Raw genomic sequence first — 24,734 nt, forward strand, 5'->3', positions numbered from 1 at the left:
CTGAGCCATCTCGCTGGCTCTGTACTTTAAAAGCTTTTAACTCTCAAGCCATCACACTATCTTAAAGCATCCACTCCTTGCCGTGATGATTAAAGCACTATTCATTTCCGTAACATACATGTGTGCTGTGGATTACAATTTTTTTTAAAGACTTATTTTTTTTTCTACATATAAGTGTTTTGCCTGCATGAACTTCTATGTAGCACATGTGTGTCTGGTACCCACAGAGGTGAGAACAAGGTGTCAGATTGCCTGAACTAGAATTACAGATGACTGTAAGCCACCGTATGGGTGCTGGGAATTGAACCTGGGTACGCTCAACAAGCAGTTAGTGGTCTTAACTCCAGAGCCATTTCTCCAGTCCATACTTAGGTATCTGTTTCTCCCTAGATGTCTTAGTACTCTAGCATTCTGCTGTAAAGAGACAGCATGACCAAGGCAACACTTTTCTAAGAGCACCTTTAATATGGGACTTGCTCACCATTATGTCAGGGAACATGGTGGTGTAGAGGCAGACAGGGTGCTAGAGAAGTAACTGAAAGGTCTACATCCTGACCTGCTCACAGACAGCAGAAGAAAAACTGGGCCTGGCAGGGGCTTTTAAAACCTCAAAGCCCACCTCCAGTGACACACTTCCTCCAACAAGGCCACACCCCCCAATCCTTCTCAAATAGTACCTCCCTAATGAGCACGCATTCAATACATTAACTTATGTGGGTCACTCTACAATAGAGTAACCAATTGTGCCTTTCCTTTTACGAGCTTGGTGCCCCATTCATGGACCTGAAACTGCCAGGAAGGCCCATGAACACCTTGCAGAGCACACACTGAGGTCTGCTGCTTTCACTTCCTTCTTTCCTCCCATTCTCCTCATTATTCTCTAGGCCCGAGGTCATCAGTCCTGAAGATTCCTTCCTCTTTCCTCTGGTTTTCTCACTATTTTTGTCTTTCTTGACTGACTTCCGTTTTAGAGCTCACAGCTTCCTCAGAAAACACCTAAAAGTAGAATATTTCAAACATAACAGATTTCAAAAGACCTTTTATTTATGTACACACTTCATGGTAACATACATAAATACTAAATTGTGGCTCAAATTACATTTTCCCTCAGAATTTGAGGTCTTCTGACACTGCTGCTGAAAAACTAAGAGCCAATCTGACTCTTCGATGCAAGCCTGTTTTTCTCTATCTTTCCAATATTTATTTAGCATTGCTTAGTTCATCCTAATGCCTCTTCTGTGGCCTCTGTGTTTCTCTCATCAAGCCTAGCTCTTAGTGGACTGTACAAATTCCCATATGTAGTTTCGGCCTTGGTAGCTGATGTGGATGTCTTTAAACAAAGACTTGGGCTCAGGTGAGGCTGCCAAATACCTGGAGGATTAAGTGAAGTAACTGTTTACCCCTTATACATGATAATAGAAGTCTTCTGCCATTGCCCCACTTTTGGTTGGTTACTTAAGAATGTTAAAGAATAAATTAAGGGCGTTCAGTATGGACTGGATGGCCCTCCTGACGTCTTCCTTTAATGTCCTTAGCTAGCCTTTCTTTATCCACACTCCCCCTCTCAGGTACCAACCATGAGCTAGTCGGCTGGCTCCAATTGCAGCCCCTAAAAGACAGCTTCCCACACCTCTCTTCTTTCAGTTCATTCCTACTGATTTTTTTCTGAGTGGTATAGTGCATGCCTGGTAGGTATGAGGCCCTAGGTTCCATCCCCAGCATCTAAAAAAGTACTGGTAACACATTTCGAATTTTTCCAGTTGAGACTGGCACCAGTGCTCTATGACAGCTTCCTCACTAGTACATTTTCTAAGGCAGGTCCAGCGTCTTCACCCACATTCATCACATACGCAAACTCTGCTTTGTGAGGAGTTCATCAGGCTTGAGGCCACACTTGATATTCAATCTTCTAAGATCAATACTAAAGACATTTTAATCTGTCCTGAGTGTTCTATTGCTGTAAAAAACCATGAACACCATTCAGTTTCTATGACTTTTATCAATTCACAAGATTAATCGTCTAAAATAATACTCAGCAGGATTTTTACTAATGTACATCCCAAGGAAGCTAGCAAAGCCTCAAATAACCATTTCTCTAACGGCTTCTGTAAAAGACAGAGGGGAGAAGATTTGTTCTATGTGCCTTCTGTTACAATTAAAAACACTCTGACCAAAGGCAACTTAAGGGGGGAGAAGATTTATTTGGCTTGCAATTCCAGATCACAGAGGGAAATCAGGGCAGAAATTTGAAGGAAGGACCTGAAAGCAGGCCTGCTTGCTATTCCATGCAGAATTATCTATAACCTCTAAGCTCATCTCCCAAGCCTAGGAAGTACAGCAGGAAACCATGATCACTCCAGGAACACGCTTGACTAGCTTTCTTACAAAGCCCAGAAGCAGTGCCTGGATAGCTGGGCCCTCCCACATCCATTAGCAATCAAGACAATACCCTACAGACAGGCCCACGAGACAATCTGATCTGGGCAACTCCTCAATAGACTCCCTTCTCAGGTGGCACTAGGCTGTGTTAAATTCAGTTAAAGCTAACAAGGACAAGGCTGCTCCAAAGAAAAGACATTCAAGGTTAAGCAGAAATATTGGTGGGAAGGAATAAATAAGTCACCAAAGGCTCTGCTATAAATGGCTCAGGGTAGAGCCCATGCCTAGCATGTTCAACAATTCAGTGCACAGCAGAAAGAAAAATTACCAGCAGCTCATTACTTGAAGTTTCATTTTCCATGGTTTCCATTATCTACAGGGAACTGTGGACTAAAAATATTAAAAGAGAAATTCTGGAAACAAACAAATTCCTAAGTCCTGAATTGCTTATCATTCTGAGTTACAAAATGAAATTTCACCCTGCCCCACCAAGGGCACAAACCATTCCTTTGTCCTGTGCTGCTACCCACCCAAGTCATTTAGTAGCTGTTTCAGTTAGCAAACTGTTCCAGAAACACAGCATGTGTGTTTAAGTAACCTTTACTCCGCCTAAACACAAAGCGGTGATGGTGGCAACTCAAGCCTGCTTTTTCTTGCTTCCTCCCTCTAGTCAATCTGCTTTTTGGGTTTGTTTGTTTTGTTTTTGTTTTTTTGTGGTTTTGTTTTTGTTTTTGGTATAGATTAAACCCAGGACCTTGTGCATGCCTAGCATGCACACCATAAAATGCTTCTTTCACATACCATATTACACTATCACAAGGGGCAAGCTCAGTTCAGTAACATACATTCATCATTCATGCCATCTTAATCACAGTGCTGTTAAAACTGTCCTGTTTATTACTTTCTAGTATAGCTTACTGTACCTAATGTATTAATTAAGCTTTATCATAGGTGTGTGTATATATACATATATGCGCACAGGAAAAAACAGTAGATACGGAGTTCAGGGCTCTGCAGGTTCAGGAACCCACTGTACATTTTGGAACACACCTCTCACAGGTGAGGGGGACCATGAGATCATGTCTAAAGCAACTTTCTCCTTCCTTTTTAACAAGGGTTGAAAAGCCAAATGCCTACAGGTAACAAATAGAAAACAGGATAGGTGAACCACAGCATTTCTTCACTGACTAAAAGGAGTCTGATTCTACTTGGCTCCTGCTGTCAGCTCATTTCTTCAAAACCTGGCAAGAATTTTTTTGCATTAAAATTCCTATTATTTGAAAATGGAATTATGTGCCTAGAATTTAAATACACTCAAGTCTAACAGGGTGAATACAAAATAGGGACAGCCCACACTCTTGTTTGCAGGCTACACTATTTTTTCTTTTCCTTTTCTTTTTCTATTTTTTTAAACCTAAAGCTAATATACAGACTTTGAAGCAAGACTGGCAATCTAAAAGAACAAAATTTGGCAAAGCTAGAAGACAAAGTATAAACTAAAATTTGATTGATCCTGTCAATTACAAAATTACTATAATGATTAGCCTTAAAGACCTTGGCATTTGGGCAAAGGATGTTACTCAATGAAGTGTGTATGCTTAGAATGCACAAGTCCTAGAGTCATTCTCAAGACTGAAAGAATCTTGGCATTTGCAGATGGAAGACTTAATATTATTAAAATCACACCACTACTCAAAGCAATCTACAGACTCAGTGCAATCTCAACAGAGCTTTTTAAAGAAATAGAAAGGCCACCATAAGGGTCATTATGGATGGGATCTCAGAATCTTGAAAAGGAGTTCAGAAATAAACCGTATATATGGCCAACTGATTTTTGACAAGGATGTCAAGACCATGTGACAGGAAAAGAACAGCTCCTTGAAAATGGTCCTGACTGGATAGCAACCTCTAAGAATGAAACTGGGTCCCTCCCTTAAACTAGACATAGAAATAAAGGGCCTAGGGAGATGAGTCAGTGTGCGAGAGCACTCACCGGGAAAGTAACCCGACTTGAAATCTAATCCCCAGCATCCACACAAAGGCTGGAGCATGGCTGCACACAAGCACGCTTCTGGAACCCAGCTTTGGGAAGATGAGGCAGGTGATCTCAGGAGCTTGCCAGCCAGTCAGCTTAGCTAAAACGAGCCACAGGGTTAGAGGGATCCTGTCTCAGAGGAAAGGACTAGCTATACATTCTTCTTTGGTTTCTCCAGGCACACAGGTACACACATCCTCGCACAGATAACTGGAAACTACGGAATACCTAACTTTAAGCTACAATTCTTAGTAAATTCTCAGATATGACATTAACATAGGTAACTACAGAGAAGAAATAGAAAATTCTCTATTATCAAATTTTAAACCTTTGTACATCAAAAGACACTATCAAGAGTGAAAAGACATGGGAGAGAGTATTTACAAGTAGCTGCTCTGACCCACATCCAGAAAAATAAAAGGAACTCCTGCAACTCAACAGCATCAAACTGTCTAGTCTGAAAACAAACATTTTGAGAAGACATTTCTTCAAAGAAAAGCCAACATGAAAGGACTTTCAGCACCACTAGTTATCATGCCAACACAAACTCATACCACAGTTAGGATGCCTGTCACTGAAAACTAGTAACTAGGGAAAAGAATTATTGACAAGAATATGGAGAACTTGGAACCCTTGCCCACAGCCAATGGGTAGAACAGTTTGGCAATTTCTCAAAAATGAAAACACCAGAATTGACAAAAACCCAGCAATCTCACATATGGCTACAGAGCCAAGGGAGATACAGCATGATCTGGACACTGCTCACCCCACTATCCAAGTACCCACAAGGCCGTTTTTTTCAATGCCCAAGCAAAGAAGGACAAACAAGATAATTACAAATTTAGGCCTGCAACGCCAGAACTAGGTGGCAAGAGAACCAGGAGTAAAACAACCAAAAGGGAGAGGGGGAGTAGATGAGAAAGAAAAGAGACAGAACCCTATTGTTTTTTGTTTTTTTAAACAACATTAATGAGCAGGGAGGGCATTGTTGCATGCAATAAACCAGTCAGAGGGCAAAAATGGAATGATTCCACTAGAGTATGTCACCTGAAATTGTAAGAGTCATAGAAACAGAGATTAGAATTGTGGGTAACCAGAGGCTGGAAAGAAAAACTTACTATTCCACGGGAATACATTTCTTTATAGACTATTCTTGAGTTCTAGTGATCCACTCTACAACCCTGCCCAATACTTATTAACAGTGTATCCTGTACTTAAAAGGGTTGGCAAGAGGACTTGAAAGGCAAAGTGCATCAAGAATACAGACTTGAGTTTGAGCCCCAGAACCCACATGAAAAATGCCAGGTACACCAGTTGTGGTTGCGCATGCCTTTAACCCCAGCACTCGTGAGGCAGAGGCAGGAAGAGCTCTGTGAGTTTGAAGTCAGTCTAGTCTACAGAACAAGTTCTAGGGCAGTTAGGGCTGTTACACAGAGAAACCCTGTCTGGAAAAACAAACGGAAACAGACCAGGTATAGTAGTATACATTACAAATCCCACAGACCAGGTGTGGGGACAGGCAAATGCCTGGGGCTCACTGACCTAACTTAGCCTACTTGTCAAGTCAGTGATAGACCTTATCTTGAAAATCAAGGTGGGAGGTGCCTGAGGAACAAGGATGACAATTACACACATGCACACTCAGACATACATGTACCAACATGAATGTATATCCAGAGATCTCACATTAAATGTTGCCAACAATAAAAAGTTAACTTTTAAAAGGATAAATTTTCTTTTACATATATCTTACTACATACTCAAAAAGATGTGAATTTTGAATTGTGCAATTTAGAGAATTTTTGCATCTTTTGGCTGACATGTAAACTATTATGAAATAAACCTATAATAAACCTATATAATCAATAAGGAAAGAGGAGATAAGAGAGATTAAAATATCCTCTATTAAAACACTGAACAAGCATTGACTATCATTTTGCCCACAGAAGAATATTTTTCACTCATCTCAGGAACAATAGTGCCTTCAACTACATTCTGTCATAATACCTTGCACAGCAATTCAACTCATGTTCACTAACAATGATTAACTATGCAGAACTTCAAATGAACCGATTACCATGCCAACACCTTCAACTTTTGAAGAGTTATATCCAGAAGTTCTTCAAAAGAAAATTTAAATATGCTGTTCATTTGGTGTGTGCCTGCTTCTCAATAAGTGCACTGTGTGCAGACGCCTTCAGAAACTAAAGGAGAGTGTCAAATCCCCGAGAACTGGAGTTGTGCTTGAGAGCCTCCCAGTGTGAGTGCTGGGACTAGAACTAAGGTCTTCTACTTGTAGGGAAAAGGGACCAGTCAAAGAAACACACCCTGAGCAGAGCCAAAGAAACACACTTTGGCCCTGCAACCACAACTAAAGAAATGTACCCTGACCCTAAAACCAGTGCCAAAGGAACATACTTTGTCCCTGGAATCAGAGTCAGTGAAAGAAATGTACCCTGGCCCTAAAATTGGAACCAAAAGGCTTAAAAGGACCAGAGAAAGAAACACACTTTGGCCCTGAAACCAGAGCCAAATCTGACCCTAATCCTGTGTAAAAAAGTAACCAATCCCGGAGCAGAGCTCTAGCCAATCTGAGCTCAGCACTGAAATCGGACCAATCCCTACTCTGGAAAAACTTCCCCAACCCCAAGAATCCCTATATAAACCCTATGTATGTTCAGCTTGGCTGGTCCAGCTGCCTTCCAATAAACCCCTTTGGATGAGCTTCGGGTGAAGATCTTCTTTTGCGGTGGCGACAGAACAGAGGTGACCCTGGGCAGAGCAGAGCAGAGCAGAGCAAGCAGAGGCGACCCTGGGCAGAGCAGAGCAGAGCAGAGCAGAGCGAGCAGCGCAGCGCTGTAACACTTGCCCGGGAAACCTTCCTTGGCAGAGCGGAGTTGTTACACTCTGCTCCCGGCTCCCGCTCTCCGCTCTCCAGGAGCAGAGCTGAACTGTAGCAACTTCGCCCGAGAAACCTCCTCCCTAGCAAAACTGCTACACTAGGCGAACATCCCCAGCTGGAAGACCCTGTCCTGCCGGAGCGGAGCGGAGCTGATACACCGGAGAAGCCTTTCTCTGAGGTAAGGCTGTAAGCTGCCAAGCTTACTGCAACCTGTGGTGGTCCTTGGCTCCCGAGCTCCAGGATACCTTTCTACCTGAGCTGTGTAACACTCAGTATCCTTGGCTCCCGAGCTCCAGGATACCTTTCCACCTGAGCTGTGTAACACTCAGTATTCTGTGACTCCCGAGTGCCAGAATACCTGACCCACTCCTGTTCCATCCTGTCCCGACCCATCCAGAAACGCTTACACTACTGAGAGCTCTTAACCACTGTACCATCTTTCCAGCCCTTCAAACATTCTTTTAAATATCATTTTTGGTTATATCTTAAAGAATTTTAAACCTCCACTGCACGCTATTAGAGAAATATTAGAAACACGTGGAGACAGAGAGCTAGGTCAGCAGCTGAGAGCACTTGCTGCACAATCATGAAGACTGGTGTTTGGATCCCCAGAATCCATATGAAACTAGGCACAGTAGCAGCTACGTGCAATCTAAGTGTCAGGAGAAAGAGGGGGTGGTACTTGGAGCTCACTGGCCAATCAATCTAGCTGAATTTGAAACCTCTAGACTCAGTAAGAAAATCTATCTCAAAAATAAGATGATGAAGCCGGGCGGTGGTGGCGCACGCCTTTAATCCCAGCACTCGGAGGCAGAGGCAGGCGGATCTCTGTGAGTTCCAGGCAGGGCTGGACCCATAGCCTCCGAAACAATACAGAGAAACCCTGTCTCGTAAAAAAAAAAACAAAACAAAACAAAAAAAAAAAACAAAAAAAAAGATGATGACTGACCAAGGAAGACATCGACCTCTGGTCTTCACCCACCCCCCCCAAACACACACACTCCAACACAAATAAAACACCACATGGTCGAATTACAAAAATATGCATATCATTTATTTAGGTCTTCTGCCATTAGCATGCTAGGAGTTTACCAAATGTCAATTACTTCCAGTGTTTTGGGGGAAAATCATGCTTGAAAACTTATTTAGCATTTAATATATCCCTGTATAATGTGCCCACTGAGCATGATCAGCAAAATTCAAGATTTCCACCTAGAAAGCACCAAAAAAGCAACAATCTATCAAACCAAGTTCTTTATGTCATTTTCTCACATACCCTTTTAAGATGTGTGCAAAATACACCAAAATATTCAAACAAGTAGCCAACTACTTGATGGTGGCAAGCCCATCTCTAACAATACACTCAACGTATTTACGCAACAGTGCATTTACCTGAATCCAAATTGGGGGTATGAAAGGCGACTTCAGAGGGTGAGTACTGTGCACTTAAAATCTCAGCAAGTCCAAACTTTCCAGACCATGAGGATGAGTCAATTAAAAGTAATTCTAAACCATGAGGAAAATTCAATTGAAAGTGAAAATTAAAATATTTAATGCCCTGACAAGTTACTCAACATGTTAACTGGAAAAAATGGGTTGTAAACATATAAAGGGCACTCTATTATTTGAGAAATAAAGATGGACAGAAAACAAAATTGGATTTCTCTGGGTAGTAAATTCCTTTGTTTTTGTTTTGCTTACCAGCATTTAAATTGCTCATGGTGACTTCATAGTTCTTCCTTAATGGGATTTGTGGTAAGTCACCACAAAACCATTTACGAAGAATCTATTTTTCAAAACCTTTACAGGTGTGACAGACATGTGTGCACCCAAACACCATGAAGTGAACTTAAGCATGCTAAGCATACTTTATCACTGAGCTACAACCATTTAGTCCCTTCTAGGTCTTTATAACAACACATTTTAAGAAGCAAGTATAATCTAGCGAGACACTTCACACATGTTCAAGTAGTATTGTGCAATTACTGGAAACCTCAATTCCTAACATGCTAGTGACTTGGTAAGAAACACTGAAAAACCATATTTTCCCCTTCATTTTGTATGACTAATGACGCCTAAATGATGAGTGCCTAATGGTGAGGCTTATCCAAATGTCTTGGTACCCACACTGATCTGAGATAGCCCACCTCAAGGGCCACCTGTCCTCCAGTCAGCACAATGTATATTGCAAGTTCACACTTACGCATCAGACCTGTCACCTCAGTTCATGCATCTGTAAGATAATCCTAACTCGTGTTTTAAAACGGTTGTCCTGAACAAGCTCCAGTGGATACACAAAAAACACCCGACACTGTAACTGCTCTAACCAACACAAGACTCTGGTTATCAATTCTTTTTTCTTTTTTTTTTTTAAGATTTATTTATTATGTATACAGTGTTCTGCCTGCATGTATGCTCACAGGCCAGAGAGGGCACCAGATCTCATTACAGATGGTTGTGAGCCACCATGTGGTTGCTGGGAATTGAACTCAGGACCTCTGGAAGAGCAGGCAGTGCTCTTAACCTCTGAGCCATCTCTCAGCCCCCTCAATTCTTCTTTAATTACTTAAGGATTCACAGGAATACCAGCCCCAATACACATACACCATAATTTCAGACAAAACTGTCCAAGGCACCAAAACATATTCAAATATAAAACAGAATATTGAGAATTTCAACTGTGTACTGGCTGGTTTTGTGTCAGCTTGACACAGACTAGAGTCATCAGAGGAAGGGGCCTCAGCTGAGGAAAACGCCTCCTTGAGATCCAGCTGTAAAGCATTTTCTCAATTAGTGGTCAATGGGGAGGGTCCAGCCCATGGTGGGTGGTGCCATCCCTGGGCTGGTGGTCCTGGGTTCTATAAGAAAACAGGCTAAGCAAGCCACAGGGAAGAATTCAGTAAGCAGCTCCCCTCCTTCAATCATGAACAGCAATATGTAAGTGTAAACGAAATAAACCCTTTTCTCCCCAACTTGCTTTTTGGTCATGGTGTTTCATTTCAGCAATAAAAACCCTAAGACAAACTGTGACCTAAAAATAACATTTTCAATTTTAAAACTGGAATTAAGAATTCAATGGATGAAGAGGGCTGTGGTAGCACATAACTTTAATCCCATCACTCAGGAGGCAGAGGCAGGTGGATCTCTGAGTTCAAGGCCACCCTGGTCTACAAAGTCAGTTTCAGGATAGCCAAGGCTACACAGAGAAACCCTGTCCAGGGCTCGAGGGGGGAGGGTTATATTTCATTTCTGGGTACTGATGGTTATAAGTCACTTTGGGGTTAGCTGTTAGTATAGCTAATTCTTTTAAGAGACTCTATAGCTCTTTTCTCTGATTACTTTTAAGATTTTCTTGTTGAATCTTGCTTTCAGTAATTTTCTTCAGGTAGGAGGACAAGTGTTGAATCACCAGAACTCACATAAAAAGGTACATGTAGCTGGGCAGTGGTGGCACACGCCTTTAATCCTAGCACTTGAGACACAGAGGCAGGTGGATCTGAGTTCGGCCAGACTGGACTACAAAGTGTGTTCCAAGACACATAGGGCTACACAGAGAAACTGTCTCAAAAAACCCGGGTGTGGGGGGGGGCAGGCGTGGTGGTGCATGCTTGTAATCTCAGCACTGGGGAGCAGAAACTGGAGAAATCTTGGAGCTTGCTGACTACCATACCAGCCTGTTCTCAACTGTAAACCCTAGGCCCCAGTGAGGAACCCTATTTCAAAAAACAAGGTAGACAACTTCTAAGAAATGATACTTGAGGCTAACCTCTGGCACATGTGCACACATACAAATGCATACATGTGTGGACACATGCGGACGTGTGTTCAGTATTTTTTAAAACTGATAAAGGCAAAAACTTACTAGGTAGAAAGAGTTTTCAAAGGCTTTTTTTTTTTCCAGAAAGAGAAAGCAAAACTTGTTTAAAAAGGGGGGCTGGAGGGTTTAAATCACAGCAGTGGTGGGGCTGAGAAATGGATGCCTCGGTGGTTAGGAATGCTTGGTATTCTTCCACAGGGCCCAAATTTGGTTCCCAGTACCTATACCTAGCATCTCACAAGTGCCTCAGGATTGACTCCAGGGGATCAAGTGCTTTACTTGGACACCTGGTCAAGCACGCGCGCACACACACGCACACACACACACACACACACACACACACACACACACACACACACACACACACCATATACACAGAGAAAAAGAGATCTTAAATAATGAGAATTTTTTTAAAGATTTATTTATTATGAATGCAACACCCTGCCTCCATGTATGTCTGCATGCCAGGAGAGGGCACCAGATCTCATTACAGATGGTTGTGAGCCACCATGTGGTTGCTGGGAATTGAACTCAGGACCTCTAGAAGAGCAGTTGGTGCTCTTAACCTCTGAGCCAAATAATGAGAATTTTTAAAATATGCCTTTTTCAGTTACAGAAAATTAAAATATGCTAGGCAGCAGTGGCACACGCCTTTAATCCCAGCACTCAAGAAGCAGAGGCAAGTGGATCTCTGTGAGTTTGAGGTCAGCCTGGTCTACAGAGGAAGTTTCAGGATAGCCAGAGCTACACAGAGAAACCCTGACTCAAAAAACAGTATGTATGTATGTATGAATGTATGTATGGTAATAATCCAAACAACATGAAAACAAGATAAGAACATGTATAAACAATATATACAACTTCTCTTTGTAAACACAAGGAAAAGGAATTTTTAATAATACATGTTTCAAGGCTGGAGAGGTGGTTCAGTGGTCCAAGAGCACTGGATGCTCTTCCAGAGGACTAGAGTTAAATTCTCAGCAACCATATGGCAGCTCACAATTGCCTGTAATTCCTGTTCCAGGGGATTCAACACCCTCCTACAGACATACACATACAGATAAAATACCAATAAACATAAAATTAAAAACATTTTAAATGCATGTTTCAAAAAAATTCAAAGGCAACAATCAAACAGATCAAATACTCTGACCATAGTGCAATTAAGCTTAAAATAACAAGGACAGCCAAAAACTCCACATAGCTGCAAATTAAGCAATGAATTTAAATGAGAAGGCTGGCTCAAACCCACTTTGAACCATAAAGGCAAAATCCTAAATGAAATTTTAGCAAACCAAATCCAAAAAATAAATTAAAAACTAAAAAGTAGGGGGAGAGGAGGACTATGCAACAGCAACAGTTTGGGGAGGGCATAAAGGACATTCACAGCGGCTAAAGCACTGGCTGCGCTCTTCCAGAGGACCCAGCTTTCATTCCCAGCACCTACATGATGGCTCACAACCGTTTATAAGCCCCATTCCACCCTTTGCTGGTTTCTATAGGCACTGCTCACACATGGTGCGCATACACACACAGGCAAAACACCCATTCATACCAAGCATCTTTGTAAGTTTATAGTCAAAGACCTGTTACCTGGGATCTTTAAGTATCAGATAAATGGTAAACAGAGCTTCCCTTTGAGACCAGGGATGACAGACACTCTACCAAATCTAGCTTTTTCACCTACATAGACACATTTACTAGAGTTCTCTAGCTAGTGCAAAACAGAGGAGAAAAGAAAAGAAAGCTTACATGGACTGAACATAAAGTAGTCACAAATCACAGAATATACTCCAAAAAATCTCAAAGTTATAGGGAAACTATTAGAATTTGGACACAAGCAAAGCTGCTGAACAAATGGGCAATTTTACAACATCAAGTGCAACTGGGGAAAAGTCATTTCCCCAGTGATCCCTAACAGAAGCTCAGTGCAATCCCAAACAAATTCCAACAGGTATGTTTTTGGTGGCATGACAAGCATGCAAAGAAATAGAAAAACAAAACAACCAAAAAACCAACAACAGATAAAATAGCCAAGCTGCAAAAGGTTTGTTCTAGTAAATGTAAAACTTATTACTTAGCCCAAGAGCAAAGAGGTCAATGGAACATAAGGAATTTAAAACAGTAGGCTGGGCAGTGGTGGTACACGCCTTTAATCCCAACACTCCGGAGGCAGAGGCAGGTGGATCTCTGTGAGTTCGAGACCAGCCTGGTGTACAAGAGCCAGTTTCAGGACAGACTCCAAAGCCACAGAGAAACCCTGTCTGGGAGGGTGAGGAAGATAGGTGGCATAGTAAAGCACAGGCCTATAATTCTAGAAGCCAGGAGGCTGAGGCAGGAGAATCACAAGTTTAAGGCTGATCTGGGTACCTTATCATCAAGACCCTAACTCAAAATAAAAAAATGAAAATGTCTGAGACAAACTCAGTCCCAAAGCACTTGCTGAGCACATATAAAGCCCTGGGTTCAACATCCACCACCACTCCCCTGCCAAAAAGGAAAAAGTCGACATTGACAATAAACAGGCTCACTATCTGACATGTGCTGGATGCTTATTCGTATCCAGGCATTATGCTGGCCCCGCCCCCCTGACAACTGGCGGGGTATGCATACCAACATTCAGGCAGCTCAGAGGGTCCTGGGCTGCATTGCTACACACTGCTGTGTGGCTGTGTAAGGGCTCTATACCCATGTGCAAGCTTCCCCTTTTAAGCAAGCACCTCCCACCTGCTCCCACCTGTCCCCCCTTCCCCTTCACCCCCCACCCCTCCCCTCTTCCACTCTGTTCCCAGTTAGTTAATATCTACCCCTCTCTTTGTTCCCTTTCCCCAATACACTCCGCATGGGGTACGCTGAGCTTTGTGGTTCCTGTTTCACTGCCCACAGCTGCAGCTGAGGCAAAACAACAACACCTAAACGGAAAAAAGCACAACTTCTTCAAATAACATTTATAAGGGGTAGGCTGGAGATGGCTCAGAGGTTAAGAGCATTTGGTCCTGCAGAAGACTAGTCCCAGCACCCATATAACTAGCTATACCTCCAGTTCTAAAGATCTGACAGGGCTTCTGGCCTCAGAGGGCACTAGGCACACAGAGGGTATACATGCAAACATGTAGGCAAAACACTCATGCACATAAAATTTAAAAAAAAAATCCTCTGGTGGGAAGTTAATTAGTTCAGCAGTAGAGCATGTGGTTCAATTCCCAGAGCCTAAGAAAACAAACAAAAATGTTCTCAGTAAAGTCAGAGAAAAAGCACATCTGAACTCCAGAGAGAAACAACTCAAGTGTCCAAGGGCAAAGTTGTGGTTTATTCAGACAACACTGCAACAAAAGCCAATGAGCCACACTTATGCTCAGTACAAACAACTCTCAGAAACATGTTTAGTGAAAGACACCAAATACTCAGGAATACATTGAGTAATTCCATTTACATGAATCTTAGAAAAGGGAAATTTTAATGAGGACATCTGCTAAGACTACAAAGGAAGGCAAAGAATAAATATGTAAAATCTGGGATAGCTACTTCTGGAAGTCAGAAAGATGGCATGGTTGTGTGCTCTTCTTTTTGACCTTGGAAGTGATTCATGACAATATGCTTGGCTACTTTGTTTATTTGCAACTTTTAAGAACAGATTTATTTTATGTATATGGTGCCCTATCTGCATGTACACCTTTATGCCAGAAGAGGGCATCAGATCCCATTATAGGTAGTTGTAAGCCACCATGTAGTTGCTGGGAATTGAACTAAGGACCTCTGGAAAAGCAGCCAATGCTCTTAACTGCTGAGTCATCTCTCCAGCCCCTATTTGCAACTTTTAAAAGCTCAAAAATAAGCAAGGGACAGGTGGGGTCATATCTCAGTTGGTAGAGTATGTGACTAGCCCCAGGTTCCATCCCTACCACCGTATACAACAAGGCATGATGGCACACACTTGTTAATTACTCTTGTAACTCTAGCAAAGGGAAGTAGAAACAAGAATATCAAAAGTCCAAGGTTAAACAAAGCATGGTGTTGCTGCACACCTTTAATTCCCATACTGCGGAGGTCCAGGCAAGTAGATCTTGAGTTCGAGGCCAGTCTGGTCTATAAAGGGAACTCCAGGCCAGACCTGCTTCTTGGGACTTGGTTTCTTTATTTAAAAAATAAAAACAGTGTTGTGGAATATTATTTTAACTAGGCAAAGGTATGTTACATTTGTTTCTACTGCCTTTGTTAACAAGGTAAAGATGTGTTACATTTGTTTAGGCTGCATTTGTTTAATTATGAAAAGATGTATAGCTGTTTCACCTTGTCTGCCTAAGGCACCTGATTGGTCTAATAAAAAGCTGAAAGGCCAATAGCTAAGCAAGAGAGGAGTAGACAGGGCTGGTGGGCAGAGAATAAGTAGAAGGAGAAATCTAGGCTCCAGAGGAAAGAATGAGAAACAAATAGGGGGATGCTGGCTGGCCAGTCTGCCTCCACCACCACCCCCCGCCCCCCATCCCCCCTACCCCTCGAAGGTACCAGCAAGCCATTCATGGAAGAAGCAGAGAAGCAGACATACAGAAAGTAGCATATACAGAAAGAAAAGGTAAACAGCCTGGAGGCAAAGCGTAGATGAAGAGAAACAGGCTAATTTAAGTTAAAGAAAAAAAAGCTAGCCAAAAAGGAGCATAAGCTAAGGCCAAGCACTCATAACTAATAAGAAGTCTCCGTGTCATAATTTGGGAGCTAGTTGGTGGCCCAAAAGAAAAAGCCTGGTACAAAAAAGTCAAGATTATCCTCTGCTACACAGGGAGTTCAAGTCCAGCCTGGGCTGAGACCTGATGGGGGGTGGAGGGGAGCAGCACTGAGAGGGTCGAAAGGCAAAAGCACTCGGTGCTGGAATCCACAAGCTGAAAGAGAACTGATTTCTGCCTCCCCCCTTCCCCACCCCTGCCAGCACATGCACACGGATGCGCTCGAGCTCTCAAAAAATGTTAAAACAGCAAAGACTTGTGGAAAGCCTTGCTAGGGAGGGCAGCAAGTAAGTGGGCACCTTAATGTGATTTCCACATTCTTACCTCATGAAATCCTCACAGGCCCAAGTAATGAGCACTGCATCAATGAACAAAGTGTTACAACTCAATAAAATCCCCAGCAAGTTTTATGAAAATAGGAATAGGAATGGAAATGCTAAACAATCAAACTCAAGGGAAGTTCAAACAACAACCTCATTTGTAAACTTTATTTCTGTCCCAAGTATGTTAGTCTCAGTTTTGTTGTTCATAGCCCCGACTGGCCCTGAGCCTCCTGATTCCACCCCTAAATCCTGGAATCACATGCCTCTTCTTTGGGTTTTAACTTTCTATCCTCTTGCCTCAGCCTTTGGAGTGCTGAGATTACAGCAGTATGCTAACCATGCCTGGCTAGTCATTTTTAAAGCTAACGTGAGTAAGATGACGAAAACCAGATGTTGGCTGTAAGTAGTTTTAAAGGTGCTTTGCTGTGGTACTCGGAATTAAAGGAGGAAAATAAATGTTGCCCTTTATCTCTCAAATAAAAATCCTATTTCTGCCATTACTAATCATAAATTTAGCTTCCAGAAAAACATTTGAAAATATCTGTTTTTACCACACTACTAACTAGATCTTCCGTTTTCTTCTTTATAGGCAAGCTATCTCTTCCAGTTTATCCAAACCCATTTGTTTATAATCTTCCAACCATTCTGCTGTGGTGGACATCTCTCAAATACAATGGGGATGGAGAACTGGCTTGGTCAGTTCAGTAAAAGTATCAGCCATGCTAATACAAGGACCTAAGTTCTCTCTACTAACACACATGTAAAAGTCAGGTAACATCTAGACCCGAGCTTGGGGTAGGAGGACAGGTAGCTGCATGAAGTTTGCTGGCAAGCCAGCCAGAAAATCTATCGTTGAGTTTAGTCAGAGAGTCTATCTCAAAAATAAGGTGGACAACAACAGGAAAATGCCAGATGTTGACTTCCACACCATGCAGGAACGCACGCACTTGTATTTAAAAGGAAGTGAACAATACGTAACATGATAAATCTCATCGGCTAATTTTTAACCCAGAATAATTCAGTACGTGGGAATTACTTGTTTCTCTTTAAGTCGTCACATACAGACAGAGTTTCCCAAGTGGAGAGTGCCCTCACAATAGACACTGGATTGCTACCATTCATCTCTTCAAACCAAGCCCAGTTTGATTCAAACCTGCTTCTATTCTCCTCCAAAGAAGGTCCAAGGGATCTGAGACTAGTGAAGTGGGACTATCTCTCTTCTACAGAGCCTTGCATTGGTTAAAAGCACACAATACTAATTTCGGCCAGTGACACTTAAGGAGTCTGTTGCCAGCAAACTGGGAAATGTTTCTTCATTACAAAAGGAGACATACAAGGCAATTTCCTCCTCTGGACATTACCATCTTCAGAAGTGAGTCTCAGGAAGGCAGAATAAAAAGGTTGTTGGTAAGTTGCTCAATTAACTAACTTTACAGCTATCCCATCCCATGGCAAAATCTAAGTAACTTTCCCCCCAAACCTCAATCTACTAATTACACAGCTCACTGATCAAGATTTATAAAATACATCTGGAACTGGCAGCCTCTTCCCATACCCCCGACTTTGATACAACAACCCTACAGGGAATAATGTCTTAATTTGTGTATGTGTGTTAAAAGAGAGCTTGCACTTTACAGAAAAAGTCACTGAAAGGCTTTTATAATCAATGGAAAATGGCAAGTTATATTTATATTCCAGAATATGTGTTATATTCTGTAATATAACAATGCATTTTATAGAGAAAGTCACTGAAAGGTTTTTATAATCAATGGGAAATGGCAAGTTATATTTATATTCTGGAATATATTTTATATTCCATAATATAATAATGACAACAAAACGTTGTAAAGGTTGGTGTGTATCAATTCATACTGTAATTTGCATGAATTTACAGAAAGCTACAGTCACATTAGGAAAGAAAAGAGCAGTGTACTTAGAATTAAACAGAGAAGATTCATGCCCTGGCCAGACTGTATACCTTCAAACCCTGGAATCTACTGGACTCACTTTTTAGATAGTAGCGAGAATGCCCATTTCACCAGACTAAACTGGTGTTGAGAGCACCGCTCGTTTGGTACAGTTTTTTTGCCCTCATTTCATTTATCTGAGGGGGGAACTTTTGAAAACAGCATCCCTGATGCTGCCAATGAAATCCTGAAATCACATGCAAGTGCATTTGGACAGCAAGAAGCAACAGATGCAGCTTCTACTGCTGTACCATTTGGCATCCTGCACAGAACCAGTTAGAGGTTAGTACTAGCTAGACAAATAACTAATGAATAGTCAGCTCGCTAATCTTCCTCCTTTAAAGACAGATTACAGGGGCTGGAGAGATGACTCAGTAGTTAACAGCATTGACTGCTCTTCCAGAGGTCCCAGTTCAATCTCTAGCACCCGGTTCCCAAAGATCTGGCACCCTAATCTGGCATCTTCTGGTACAAGCACGAACGTGGTATAGATATACATTCAGGCAAAATACCTATACACATACAGTGATAGTAATAATAATGAAAACAAATACAGTTTAAGACAAGCCCATTTAAAAAAAAACTTCAGCTGGAGATGCAAATCAAGATAGAAAACTTGTCTGGCATGCTTTTAGGTCTTAAACTTCATTTCTCACCAGAAAAAAAAAAAATTTCACTTCTCTGCTAGCTGTGGTAGCACGCCTTTATTCTCATCACGTAGGAAGCCAGAGACAGAACTCTGTGAATTCCAGGCCAGCCTGGTCTATATAGTGGAAACCTGTCTCAAAAAAAAAAAAAAAAAAAAAAGACTCCCTTCTCAAAAACAAAAATACTTCATGATGGATGATGGTTATATATATATATATATACATATATATACACACACACATACATACATACACACCTCAGCAAAAGTTCTTATTTGTTGTACTTGATACACAGAACTGGCATCCCTTTCTATCTGAAAACACCTACATGGTCTACTTTCCAAATTAAGCTATAAATCAAGGTACAGTATACTAAATTCAATTAAGCTTTGAAGTAATCTAGTTTATCACACTAAAAACAACATAAAAATCAAATTAGAGGCAATTTAGAATTCTCTTCTCAACTGGCTCTTCCATAGCAACTGCAATATGAACACAGATTAGCCCCTACCTTTGGTCACACAGAAAAGTTGTTTTCTTTAAGTAGTTCATTTTAAGAGAATTAAAAATAATAAATGCTGATACCAGCTTCAATATGCATATGTGCCACTTTTATAAAATTTCTACAAATCATGTATCTGGAAATGTAAACATCACCAAAACTTTACCATGTTTCCCTGAATGATATGATTTCAGGCTACTTTTCATTGTTTTCTGTTGTTCTTAAAATCTTACAATAAGTATGCATCGCCTATACAAATTTTCTTTTGATGCTTTAAAGAGGAAAAAAATGCAAGCTGGGTATGGTGGTACATGCTAGGTATGGTGGTACAAGCTGGGTATGGTGGTACATGCTGGGTATGGTGGTACAAGCTGGGTATGGTGGTACAAGCTGGGTATGGTGGTACAAGCTGGGTATGGTGGTACAGCTGGGTATGGTGGTACGTGCTGGGTATGGTGGTACGTGCTGGGTATGGTGGTACGTGCTGGGTATGGTGGTACGTGCTGGGTATGGTGGTACATGCTGGGTATAGTGGTACGTGCTGGGTATAGTGGTACATGCTGGGTATGGTGGTACATGCTGGGTATGGTGGTACATGCTGGGTATAGTGGTACATGCTGGGTATGGTGGTACATGCTGGGTATGGTGGTACGTGCTGGCACTCCTAGCACTCAGCAGCCTGATGCAGGGGATCATGACATTTAGGCCAGCCTGGAACACACGCAATAACAAGACCCTACATCTCAAATAAGCAAGAAATATGAAACTGGCCAGCCAGTGGTGGCACATGCCTTTAATTCCAGCACTCAATTAAAGAGGACAGAAGCAGGTGGATTGGCTCTCTCTAGGTTCAAAGCCAACCTTGTCTGCAACGCTAATTCCAGGACAGCCATGCTACACAGAGAAACCCTGTCTTGAAAAACAAAACAAAACAAGAAGAAAGAACTCCTGAGAATCCAGTAATAGTGAATGAAGAACCTTGAAGTTATGTTTTGATCTTCCAAAGTCAAAACATTATCAGATAAGTTAAAAATTTAACCTTTGTATTTGGAAAAGTTACAAAACCATGAGCTTTTTAAAAGAAGGGACCAGATCAACGGCAAACTGATACACAGACAAAACACAGAATACTGTATCAATATTAAATCTCTCAGGTTCATAACTGTCCCAGCGTTTTGTACAAGAATGCTTTTCAGCGGCAAAGACGGTGGGTAATGTATGCAACTGATTTTCAGACAGATCAATGACAAATACAATAATGATACCAGAACAAATGATACACTCTTTTTCTCCCCTACAGGGTGCTGGGCACTCTGTCACTCAGCTGCACCCTGACACATGAAAGCAAAAATTCTAAATATTCAGAATGCTGATGCTGAGTGCAGGTAAATTGCATGAGAGTTGCTTGCACAATTTTGCATTTTTGTAAGCTTGAAGTCATAAGGAAAAACTTAACACAGGGGAAAAAATAACATTCAAAATTGTGCTTTTAAAAAAGCCCACCCCCCCCCAAAAAAACTAAGGCTCATGCCAACAACTTAAAGCAAGACTATTGGGGGGTAGCATGGCAATGTATTCAATATATGCAGGACCAGCAGTGAGCAGCCAAGCAAGCCTGTTCACAAGAAATAGAAATGGGCTTACATAGGCAGTAGTCAACTTTCTAGCAGCCACATCAGAGCACAAAAAAAAAAACTGAAAAAACAATGTAAATGCATTTTAGTTAGCCAATATGTTAATATAAATGTTGATATACTTTGAGTTTTTCATACTATCTTGACATCCTTCTATGTGTGTTACACTTCATAGCACATCTCAATTCAGAAGCTACAGTTACATAGGAAATGCCTGATTGGCATTTTACCTCATAAAATGAACTTTTAAAAGCGGATTCACAAAATGAAGTTGCTTGAGAGTTTATTTTCCCAGTCATGAGATACCTCAGTGGATAAAGGTACTGTTGTCAGGCCCGATCAACTGAGTCTGCGCTACAGGGCTTACACAGTGGAGGAGTACAACTCCCACACTTTCTCCTATTGCCACTACAAATTCACAAAATAAATGAATTTAGTCTTACAAATGTCTTAAAGAGGGGGCTGGGTAAATGAATGGCTCAGAGGGTCAGAGTACTTCTCGATCCTCCAAAGGGCCTGAGTCTGGAGCCCCACACCCGGGGGCTCACACTCGGTCACCTCTAACTCCAGTCCCAGAGAATTCAACAACCTCTTCTGTCTCTCAGAAGTCTAGACATCCATAGTAAAGGGAACAGTTTGGGCACAAACACTATCCTGTGGTTCCTAAGTGGGACTTAAACACAAGAGAACTTGCTCTGGGATTTATCAAGTGTCCTGATAGGTGGTTTAAAATAAGTAATAAATAAACCAACAAGCAAACAGGTGTAAGAGATTAATTTAGTCAACACCAAGCAACACGAAAAATTCACCAATCAATAATTCTGTGCCAAGCAACTTGATCAGGGATTTGGCCAGAATCCCTTTGGCTAATCTCAATAAAGCGCCTTCTCAAAGACATTCTGATTTAAGCTATTCTCATCTAAATTAAGGCTTTAGCAATCCTTTGCCTCACAGCAAATACAAATTATACACATGTGAATAAAATTCTGCCAGTCAGCAAAAGTGGAGACCACTTGAAAAGATAACAGTGCGTACAAAAATATAGTTCCAAGAAAATGAAGTTTCTACAAAACACCATTTTAAAAGCGTTTTTGCAAAAATGTTTTGTACTTTGTTTAGCCAGGCTTTTCAATTGAACAGTGTGGCTAGCAGTCAAAACTAATCCATAACAACAAATTCTGATATTGGTATTTTTTCCCCTGGAGACATGTGTGTTAAATGGATTCTTTAAAACTGATGAGTCCTTTGTTGTGAATTCACTAACGCCTGAAGTTTCTCACACCACTGGGAAGTGAGGCTGAGTGTGAACAATGCTTTCTGACTCCCTAACCCATTACGTCCCACCTAATACATAAAACTCAATTTCCCTATCCCCACCCCTTCTCATCCTGCTTTGTGTGGCTGTTTCCACAAAACAGTTTATCACAGATAAGTTGTGTTACCAGCTACCTACTGTGTGAGCGGTAAAATAATACCTAAAAGTTTTCGTATATAAGCATTAGCTATTTCTACTTAAGACTTAACATCCTTTTCCCCACCTCAGTCAAAAAGTTTTAAGCAGGGTGAATACAAAGGTTTTCTTGAGTTGTTCCATCCGGATGATTTCTCCTCGTTAGATCTCTTCTACCCGAAAAAAAAAATATTTACACATTCTGTAGAAATGAATACATTCTAAACTGAGGTTTTACTCACAAAGTTCTCAGGTAATCCCTATTTAATCAAACGCAATCGCTGACGTTAGCTCAGCATGCAGAGATCCACCATTGTGTTTTGAAATAAAACGACTAGACAGGCACAAAGAAGAAATAAACTACCAAAACACGCATTCCAGTCCAACGGCTCAAAAGCTCTATTTCGAGAAAGCAGGTAAACATAAAGTCCCACTTCTCCCTTGGCGACAGGGGGTGCTTGAGAGGAGGCTAGGTGCAGAGCACGCCGCAGTACCCGTTCCACACCCGCCTCTTCCAGCGGCCTGAACTCCCGCCAACCACAAGGGACCCCGGCCACTTCACCAGAGCAAGCAGAGATGTTAATAGGGGTGACCTCTGGTGCAGAGCAACCCCTGGAATCCTGATCCAGCGAAAGTACCCCTGAAAGGCTTTCCCGATGTACTGGTGGGTACCTTCCGTTCGCGGGAGCAGGGAAGCCGGGCTCCCTAGTTTGCCAGACTTGGGCAAATGGCTGGGAGGCGGTGGAGGGCGCAGAGCACCCCGCTATCCCGGCGGCGTCTCCACGCCCGACTCCCTCGGCATCTCGGCCGCTCGCCAGGGCTGGAGCCGCATCCCCGCGGCCAAGTCCACCTGGCCAACCAAAGCTGCGCGCTGGCCGCCAGGTGCGAGCCCGAAGCCGAGGCCCCGCGACCGCCGCGGGGACCAGGGACATGGACAGCGCGCCGGCCGCCCCCATGGAGAGAGCGCCGCGTAGCCGCAAGGCGCACGGCCGAGGCGCGCACCGTCCCGGGGGAGGGAGGGCGCGCGGTGCGGTGTCCCCGAGGATGCGGCGACGCCGGCGGCGGGTAGGGGGCTGGGGCGGCCCCGCAGCCCCGACGCCTTTCATTTGGCCTCTGCGGCGGCGGAGGCAGCCCAACCTCGGCGCTAAGCTCTGCGCAAAGCTGAGGCGCGCGGGCGGGGGGTTGGGGTAGGCAACCCGCAGCAGCGCCGCGCCCCCCGGCCGCGGACCCTCGCCCGCCCGCAGGCCGCGCTCCCCGGCGGTCGGAGGAGACCCCGCTCCGGCGCTCGCCCGGTCCTCACCTCGATGTAGCCAGCCAGAGCCGCGGCGGGCGCGGTAAGCCCGAGCAGCAGCAGGACAAGAAGCTTGCCGGTGGCCGCAGCGGCCGCGGTCCTGGTGGCCGCCATCCCTCTCCGGGTAGCTGTGGCGCTGGACTCTTCCGCTCTCACGCACGGCAGGACTAGAGCGCTTTTCGCACCGCGACCCAGAAGCATCTGAAGCCCGTTCGCCGCCGCCCCGGGGGTTTTACACCGACCGGAACTGACTTCACAAAACCACGCCCTTCTTCGGCGGGGCCCAATACAAGCCTGCATAGCTGGCCTAAGATGCCGCCCCTTGCTCAGCACAGGTCCAATCAGGGCATGGACGCACCCGCTCCCCTCCCCGCCCAGCGCGCGCCCCCGCATGGCCCCGCCCCCATCCGCGGCCAGCCCCGCCCCCGCTCCGGACCCGCGGCCGGGGGGCGCACGAGTGATCGCGGGGCAGACTGTGAGCTGCTGCTCCGAGGGCGGGAGGCTCCCGTGCGGTTATCTGTCGGTGTGGTTCTGCCTTATCCGCCCTCAGCCTCGAGATTCGGGCACGCCCCACTCCCCACCCCGGCGGGGTATTTTTCATATTCCTTTGGGTACCGCCCTCTTTGGGGGTTCTGGAAAATGTTTTAATTAAAAACAGGATGAATTGTTGGGAGTCCCGGACGGTTTGCTGAGGACCGTCCCCGAGGCCCCGGAGGATGAAAGCCAGCATTCTGATCTCCCTAGCGCGTCCCAGGATGTGCTCTTCCCCCAGACCGCTGCGCCCTTGCTTCGCCCCTGAACCCCGCAGCGTCTGCACGCCGTTGACCTCTGCTCCTTAGGTCCCTTTTCAGCCCTTTCTGCCTCGCCGCAGCCCCTGCAGCACCCAGAGGCCTTCCGCCGAGGCCAGTGGCGCCGGGACCACTGCAACACAAGGCCCCCCTTCTCTTGTATCAGGATAGGCTTCTAGCATCGTTTTTCTTCAGTTTAAGATGTCTAAAGCAGAAGACCCGCTTTCTCTCTCTCTCCATGCTCTTCAGCATCTCGGCTCCTGGGAAAGCGGCCTGCT

At 43.5% G+C, this 24,734-nt stretch overlaps 1 protein-coding gene across 4 annotated transcripts in view; it reads right to left on the bottom strand.

The window, feature by feature from the left end:
* Aplp2 (amyloid beta precursor like protein 2) overlaps nucleotides 1-23,875 on the bottom strand; it is a 64,145-nt gene extending 40,270 nt beyond the window's left edge. For all 4 annotated transcript variants that reach the window (XM_005084444.4, XM_013123925.3, XM_013123924.3 and 1 more), the window contains exon 1: nucleotides 23,678-23,875. In XM_005084444.4, the coding sequence (XP_005084501.1) occupies nucleotides 23,678-23,869 (192 nt within the window). In that variant the 5' untranslated portion in view covers nucleotides 23,870-23,875. The remainder of the gene's footprint in view (nucleotides 1-23,677) is intronic.
* Nucleotides 23,876-24,734: the final 859 nt, after the last annotated feature.

The sequence above is a fragment of the Mesocricetus auratus genome, unplaced genomic scaffold (assembly GCF_017639785.1).
Source record: "Mesocricetus auratus isolate SY011 unplaced genomic scaffold, BCM_Maur_2.0 Super-Scaffold_100022, whole genome shotgun sequence".
In the NCBI taxonomy this organism is placed as follows: domain Eukaryota; kingdom Metazoa; phylum Chordata; class Mammalia; order Rodentia; family Cricetidae; genus Mesocricetus; species Mesocricetus auratus.